Raw genomic sequence first — 8809 nt, 5'->3', positions numbered from 1 at the left:
TTCCACTTTAAAAAACACATTTTGTCTTAATTTTTTTTTTTTTTCTTAAGCAGTTAATAAAAAAGTGTCCTTGTTTTTGAGCTGATCTAAGTTTGGGAACACCAGTCTTGAATTGCCACAATGTGTTCCACGGTCAAATGCATTTAGAAAACTCTGAGGTGGGCTGGTTCTTACTTGGATTCTTTTGATTATTGAAATAAGGTTTGTTGGTTTTGTAGGTCAAACTTTTTCTCTAAAGGGCCAGGTAGTAAATATTAGGTTTTTCAGGCCATATAGATAGTTTCTGTCGCAACTACTCAATTCTGACATTGTGGTGTGAACTGTGAACAAATAAATAAAATTATTTATGGACATTTTAATTTCATATTTTCACAAGTTGTGAAGTATTCGTTTGGTTTTTTTTCAACCATGTAAAAATGTGAAAACTGTTCTTAATACAAGTGTGGTACAAAAACAGGCAGCAGGCTAGATTTGGCCATGGGCTGTAGTTTGCCAACTTCTGTAGTTTGCCAACTTCTGCTGTAGGTTATTGATTGGAATTTTTAAACCAGTAAAAGAAGAAATATTTTTACTTTTTTTATTAGCATGTGTCCAAATTCTTAGGATATTTGGTCATTTATATATATATTTTTTTGTGCCTCAGGAGTGACTGTGAAGAAAACGAGGTATTTCCCTGAGGCCTGTATCCTGCCTTGATTGTCTTTTTTTGGAAGTATTATAAGTCAGGATGTCTGCACAGTCAGTGGAAGAAGATTCAATACTTATCATCCCAACTCCAGATGAAGAGGAAAAAATTCTGAGGGTGAAGTTGGAGGAGGATCCTGATGGCGAAGAAGGATCAAGTATCCCCTGGAACCATCTCCCTGACCCAGAGGTTTTCCGACAGCGATTCAGGCAGTTTGGATACCAGGATTCACCAGGGCCCCGTGAAGCTGTGAGCCAGCTTCGAGAACTTTGCCGTCTGTGGCTCAGGCCAGAGACACACACAAAAGAACAAATCTTGGAGCTGGTGGTGCTGGAGCAGTTTGTTGCCATCCTGCCCAAGGAGCTGCAGACTTGGGTTCGAGAGCATCATCCAGAGAATGGAGAGGAGGCAGTGACGGTGCTGGAGGACTTAGAGAGTGAATTAGATGACCCTGGACAGCCGGTGAGCCTGCTTGTGTCACTTTCCTGGGTCAGAAGCACTCTCATAACAGTAGGCAAAGCTGCTGAAATAACTCTACTCAACTACAGTATATGTTTTATATGGTTTCTCTTATGTGCATTTAGCTCTGATTTTCATTAAACTTATTAACTGAATCACATCTTATTATTTCCAGGTTTCTCTCCGTCGGCGAAAACGGGAAGTGCTCGTTGAAGAGATTGTATCTCAAGAAGAAGCTCAGGGATTACCAAGTTCTGAGCTCGATGCTGTGGAAAACCAGCTCAAGTGGGCATCCTGGGAGCTCCATTCCCTAAGGCACTGTGGTGAGGACCAGAATTCCATGTGGGCTAGAGGATGAAAGAGTGTGGGACTTTTGTCCAGAACCCTTTGCTTATTCTTGTGTGTCGGGGGGTTGGGGAGATGGATTATCATCATCACCTGAGTTCTTAGATCAGACACACTGGGAGCTTGATTCTTTTCTCATAACAATTGGTTTGTTGACCTCAGGTGGTTTTTTTTCCTAGACATTAACATCAGCCTTTTCTTCCATTTTACCTCTTGAAGATCTGCCCTTTTCAGGCTGGCATTTGCCTTACTCTGAGCCAGCACCTACCTATAGATACCAGGTCTCTATTTTGCATGCAGTATTGCTTATTTGTCATCTGTTCCATGTCCTTTGAATCTTCTGCCTAATCTTACTGGTACAGTAATCGTACCTGAAGCTTCTTCAAGTCTATTCTTTTTTATTTGCTGTTTATCACTGAAGTCTTTCTAAATTTTCAGCTGTTTTTGTTTTTTCTTCAACATCCTATATAGAGTCTTTTTTTTTTCAAAGAAGGCTCTTTTATAGAAGTGATACTTGGGTAAAACTCTTCACCTTTTCTAAATATGCAAAAATATGTTNTTTTCATCGCAAAAATGCGTCATGACTTTTCCGACAACCCAACAAATAGGGGATATAAATAAGAACCAAATGAAAATTTTAGAGCAGAAAAATACAACAACCAAAATGAAATGTTTACTGTATGAGCTCAATGGAAGAATGCAGGTGACAGAGGAAATAGCTATAGATGAATAGAAATTAGCCTATTTAAACACAGAGAATAAAATATTGAAAAAAAAAAAGGCATTACAAAAAAACCTACAATCCAAAATCCTTAATGAACTTAGGTAAAAAAGAAAAATCCTCAACAAAATATCAAATTGAATCCAGCAATGTGTAAAAAGAATAAAACACCTGCACCAAGTGGGATTTATCCGAAGACTATAAGCTTGGCTCAGTATTTAAAATCAAAGTGATCTACCAGATCAGTAGTTTCAAAAGGAAAAACCATATGGTCATCTCAATTGATGCAGGAAGGTATTTGACAAAATGCAAAAGGTAACACCCAGTACTGGTGAACATGTGGAGCATCTGGAACACTCGCTGATGGGACTGGAAAATGATGCAGTCAATCTGGAAGACAGTCCGGCAGGTTCACATAAAAATAAGCATATACTTACCATATATATTACCTCCAGCTGCTATAACAAAACAGCATATACTGAGTGGCTTAAATAACAGGAATTTAGTTGTACAGTTCTGGAGGTTGGGAAGTCCAAGATTAAGATACCAGCTGATTTGGTTCCCAGGTTAGGGCTTTCTTCCCGGTTTGCAGACGACCATCTTCTCCCTGTGTCCTCACGTGGTGGAGAGAGATAGAAGCAAAAATTTTCTCTCTGTGTGTCTTCCTTTAAGGGCACTAATCCCATCATAAGGGTCCTACTTTGTGACCTTATCTAAACCTAATTACCTACAAAGGGCCCATCTACAAACACCATCATATTGGGGGTTAGGGCTTCAACATGGGAATTTGGGGGCAGGCGCAAACATTCAGTCCCTAACACTGTATGACCCAGCAATCCAACTTCTAGATATTTAGAAAAATAACTTTTATGTTCACACACAAAACCCTGTCCATTAGTATTTAAATAGCTCTCTTCATAACCACCCAAATCCAGAAACAACCCAAAAGTTCTTTAATGGTTGAATGGATGAACAAACTGTGATACCTGTTGTAAAATACTACTCAGCAATACTCAGAAATAAAATGAACTATCGAGACATGCAACAACATAGATGAATCTTAAAGTCATTATGCTGAATGAAAGGTTAAAGGCATTATGCTAAACGAAGGGTGTGTAAAAGGTTACATACTTTATGATTCCTTTTATATTACATTCTGGAAAGGTCAAAACTATTTTGATGGATAATAAGTCAGTGGTTGCCATGCGTTAGGGATGTAGGAAAGTTGTGAGTACATCCTGAGGGAATTTTATGAAATGATGGAACTATTCTATGTCATGATCTTGGTAGCAGTTTCATAAATTTATACATGTGTTAAAACTCACAGAGTATATGTCCAAAACAGCCAATTTTACTGTATGTTAATGTTTTAAAAGTAGAACTCCATAAAATAGCAAACAAATAATAGAGCAAATAAAGCAAAAAGCTGATTCTCTGTAAGATTAATAAAATTTATAAACTTCAAGCAAAATTGATAAAAAAGAAAACCAGAAATCACCAATTTCAGAAACAAAAGAGGGGGACATCACTACTGGTCCTATAGACATTAAAGGGATATTAAGGAAATATTATGAGCAACTTTATGCCAATAAATTTGACAATGTACATGAATTAGATAAATTTCTTGAAAGACACAAACTACTTTCCTTACGTCCCATTGACCAGAATTAAGTCATATGGCCATTCCTAGTTTCCAGGGAGACAAAGTGAGTACCTGGCAAATGTAATGGTCATGGATGGCTTAGTTCTATCACAACTTATTACCTATGGCTGGGCACAGTGTTGCCCCCTCCCAATTAAAAAAAATCAGGGTTGTATCAGAAGTTAGGGGAGTGCTTTATATAGGAAACTACCAATGCCTGCCACAGTTAGATTTTCATCACTTGCAATCAGCAGACTCCTGGTGCAGTGCATTTATCAGCTAAAATGGAATCTTTAACCAGCGTACTTAAAGTGCATAAAGGGAGATACTTTTGAGCTGAGTGGGGGGACTGAGAACTCCACAATAGTTGTTAGAGAAAAGCCTAGAAAAGATTATTCTTGGATAAAACCTGATAACACCAAATCTGAAGGTCTGTGCTTTTCTTCCAAAGTGAAAATTTTTCTTCCCTCCTTCCATCTCAGGTTGCCTCAGTTCCCCCTCAGCGCACAACCTTATTTAAGTGCCCCTGCTGATATTTTGTTCTTCTCTACTGTAGCATTTCTCCACTGCCTTGTATATACGTGTTTTCTTGTCTATCTCCTTAATGAGGTGATGCTAAAAGAAGGAATCGTGACTTCATTTTAGTCATCTTTAGTTCTCTGGAGCCTATGTAGTATCTGTTTTTTGTTTATTTGTTTGATTGTTTTTTTGTTTGTTTGTTTCATTAATGAATAAACTGCTTTTATGGCAAGGATGACAAATTTGACTGGTAAAGAAACAATGAGGCCTTTTTAGATTTAGACAGATTATTAACACAGACAGTGAAAGCAAGACTAGCCAAAACAGCCAGCTCCTCATGAGCTTGTGTCTCACACCCAAAACCAAAGGAGCTAGACCATTACAACCTGAGTTGTGGAATGCCTTGGTACTGAGGGGCTAATGCCGCGCTGCATCTAAGCCTTTTTGTAGCCTTTTTATCTGCAGCTGTACTGTAGGGGAGGGTGAAGCAGAAAGCCTTATCACAACCCAGGAAGAAACTGTCTCATGACAACCTCCTTGGAGGACAGGGAACTGAGTGGCAAATGGCCTTGTAGCAGCTCCTTACAGGCCTTTCATGTTCTCCTGTTCCGGAAGGATCACAAGGTGTTCGGCCAAGACTCAGATTAGCTGCGGTTCAAGTCTTGCCTATGTGGCCTATGCAGATATATGCAAGGTTATCCATCACTGGCATGAAGCTATTCCTTACACTCAGGTTGCCCAGAGGAACAAGACGCTCTGTCTTAACCGGATCTTTAAGATGGCAATGAGGACCATCTTTTGGATAAGAGCCCACATAGTGGGGCTCAGAACGATAGTGTTTCAAAGTGGATGTTGGTCTCTGTCTTCAAAAGAGTAAATTAGAGAGGAAAACCTCATTGTGGTTTCCATTTACTCTCTTAGAAAAAAATAGGAAACATAGAAAGGGATCCCAGCAAAGGGTTTTGTAAAAGTTTGCAACATTTTAAATTTCCTTAAGTATTTCTATTTGATTTTTAAAAATCTTTCCTGTTTTCCAACATTAATTAGATGTAAAAACTCTTAACGTAAAATAAAACAAAAGTGCCTCGAGCTAGCCTTTAGGGTCACAAAAGAGGGAAAGGTAGGAAGAGCACCCAAGTGAGTTGGTGGCAGTAGCCAAGTAGGAGAGTGAAGCCTGGATTTCTGAAGGCTCCTAAATGATCAAAGAAAGAAGAGGATCAGAGTTAGCAGGGGTTCTGTGGAGAGGAAGTTCCAGTCAGAGAGTAAAGTACTGTTTTATCATCAGCTGCTTGCTAACTTGTTCTCTCATTCACAAATCCATTGGAGGCTGAGGGTACTTTGCAGAGGTGGCTTTCCTGAATGAGGCAAAAAGCCACAGCCTGCAGATCTTGCACTGCTTCTGGAAGGCTGGAACTACACTTCAAACACAGACCTGAAACAACAGAGATCTTTTGTGTGGTTTCTGACGCTTGACATGTGACCTAGCAAAGGCAGCAATGTGGCCAGCCCACAATTCATTCATTTATTCAACAAATATTTATTGAGTTTTCTTTGTACCTGGCCGTCAGCATCCTAGGATTAGATGGGGACACCCCAGTGAACAAGACAGACAAGTTCCCTGCCCTTATGGGACTTACAGACAAAAACAAAAAAAAACCAGGGTGAGATTACCTCAGATGGTGCTGTAAAGGCTGCCAGGAGGAAAGGTGGTCAAGTGAGACAGGACCCTGGGCCATGGTGAGCCTAGGCTGAGGTCAGATAGGAAGGTAGGGAACAGACCACAGGGGCCCTTGAAGGTGGATGTAGAGTTTTTATGTTATATTTAAGGCAGTGGGGAATCCATTGAAGGCCTTTAAATAGGAAATGAAGTATTCTGATTTACGTTATTAAATGATCACTTCAGCAACTGTTTTGTGGTATAAAATGTCCAGCCTGAAGTCAGATGACCGTGTATTCTGCAAATTCAATGTTAGATCATTGCCAAAGCTCTAACATGTCTCATCTTGTTTCCCTAATAGATAAATTGGTCAAAATAAAGCTCTGTAGCATACATAGCCAGTGGGAGCCAAAGGTTGGAGTCCTGTTTTGGTTTCAAATTCTGCTTCCCATTTATTAATGAGCTGTTGGCAGGTTATTTACTGTGCCTTAGCTATTTCAGCTGTGAAATGGGGATAATATTATAAGTTGCTATACATAATAGGTGTTGACGAAAAATATCCAGCCTAAGAGAAAACTTTTAAGAGTTTATTTGAGTCAAACTGTGGACAATTGCCAGGAAGCAAAATCTCAACGGATTGAGAAAATGCTCCGCAAAATGGCAGTTTGCAGTTTATTTTATACATAAAATCAAAGGAGGAAGGTTACATGAAATCCATTGGTGATAGATTAAGCGGGTGGGAGAAAGCAAAGCTGGGAAATCTTTGGGATTGGATAAAAGTACATTGGAGAGACAGGTACTCCTCCCACACAGGTGGGTGCAGGATACCTAACAGTTCGGTCTTTACAGCACATAGAGATGGCAGTCAGGAGACAAGCATGATAATGAGGATTTTGCAGTTTCCAGCTCTGGTGGTGGTGGTGGTGATTAAAGATGTTATTTTAGGTACAAAAAGACAAAGAGCAGGCCCACTGAAAAGGCACAGATTAATGAGGAAGCTCAAGAGATATGACTTCCCACCATGACCCACCTTAGGAATTTTTATGTTCACACCATCTTCTGTGGTTATTTTCAGTCTCTTGGGCTTTTCAGATTTAACATGTGGCCCCTTAACAATACATGTAAAGCATGGTGATGGTGTCTGGCACAATGTAATAAGCATTCATAAATATTACCTTTTATTACTTCTTTCAGTGAGGATCACTGTGAAGACCACATGAGAAAATGCATGTGAAAGGATTTGTGAAACCATACAGACTATCTTAACGGCAGAATTCTTTCTTTTCCTTGCCTTTTAAGCGGACACAGAACATTGGGCTATCCAGGAGAAAGGCTTCAGGCCAAGCCAAACCTCAAAGCGGTCATTGTCGTTGGGCAGCCCCTCCCCCAACCGGAGCACATCTCCATGGCAACGTGGGGCTTCGCCTCTCCCCGCCTCCTGGGGCCCGCAGACCGGAAGCAGCCCGCGCAGGGGGCTTCTGGGAAACTGCTTGTGAGCGGCGTTTCTGCGTCTGCCGTGGACAGCGAAGCTGCTGCGGTTCCTGAGCCGGACGTTTGCGCCAGGGCGAGGTAAAACGCGTGAGAGGGACGCTGGGCTACGGGTTGCGGGCTGCTTGGCAGGAGCCAGCGAAGAAACCTGGCAGGGATCTTCCTCGGGTCTCCGGGAGGCGCGGGGCACAGGCCGCGGTCTCGGCGCCCAGCAGTTGCGGGGCGCAAGGGGGTAGACGCAAGGCCAGCTCGGGCTTTCGGCACCCTCGGAGACTCCTCCATCCCCTGTGTCCTCCACGACCCTCGCCGTCCCCCTCCCCCATCTGCCGGTTTTGTTCTATTTCGAGGCGCTGGCGAGGTCTCGCGGAGAGTTCTGGGACTCGTTTCGGGAGGAGGTGGGAGAGGGCGGGCCTTGCGCGGGAGCTGCCGGAACTTGTAGTTCCGCGGGCTGCGGACGGAAGCGCAGTGCCCCTGACGTTGTTGTGGCAGGGTGGCATTTGGTCACCTGAAATCCGCCTCCGCTACTACGGAGAAGAGAGTCCGGAGGGCGTCGGGTTGGCGGCAGAGTTCGCAGCGGCCCTCTGCTGGAGTGAGGTGGGGCGATCTGGAACGAGGCTCGCCGCCCGAACACTGTCAGGACCGCGGGCCTGCCCTCCCGGCACCTCCTTCCCGCCCTATGATCAGGGTGCGGGATGAGAACATAGAAGGAAGAGAAATTTCTTTTATGTAGAACGCTTGAGCCCTTAAGGTAGGGTTCTGGAATAGGAAGGAACTAATCTGTTGGCCGAAAGCTATTTGTGAGGCCATCACACTGCAGAGTACTTAACTAAACTTGTACATATTACTTGCCTGATACGGTCTTTTCTGATTCCTGGTCTTCTGGATAGGATAACAATAAATTTTTTTGAAATTACTGGTTTTCACATTCTGGGCCCAGAACAGCTAAATTGAGTAGCTGCGTGGCTAATTCCTAATATGTGTTGTAAACAATGGCACGGGCATGACTGTGCAAATACTAAGGGAAGGATCAGAGGTAGCACAAGGTTTCCCTGAAGGTAGAAGCAGGGAAAACTGTGAGTCATCCAGTGTAACGACAAGATTTTGATCCACTGTAAGAAGTTAAAGTGGTTATGAGAGTGTCTTTTCTATGTAGAATGTGTGGTCATTAATGCCTGTCATTATAAGTTTAATGGGGTAGTGGGTGACTGAATAATATTTGCATTGTATGGCACCGGGAGGCTAACTTTTTTTCAATATTATGTTATCTTTTCCTGAGCAAGTGAATACTTTTTC

At 42.1% G+C, this 8809-nt stretch overlaps 1 protein-coding gene across 1 annotated transcript in view; it reads left to right on the top strand.

The window, feature by feature from the left end:
• The window catches only part of ZNF24 (zinc finger protein 24), a 32237-nt gene that overhangs the window by 18599 nt on the left and 4829 nt on the right, over positions 1–8809 (top strand). The window contains exons 5-6 of the mRNA XM_019652069.1: positions 723–1147; positions 1320–1467. Of these exons, the coding sequence (XP_019507614.1) occupies positions 723–1147; positions 1320–1467 (573 nt within the window). The remainder of the gene's footprint in view (positions 1–722; positions 1148–1319; positions 1468–8809) is intronic.

The sequence above is a fragment of the Hipposideros armiger genome, unplaced genomic scaffold (assembly GCF_001890085.2).
Source record: "Hipposideros armiger isolate ML-2016 unplaced genomic scaffold, ASM189008v1 scaffold_173, whole genome shotgun sequence".
NCBI classification, from domain to species: Eukaryota; Metazoa; Chordata; class Mammalia; order Chiroptera; family Hipposideridae; genus Hipposideros; species Hipposideros armiger.
Note: the sequence above shows the minus strand (reverse complement) of the source record. Positions and strands in the feature narration are given on the sequence as shown.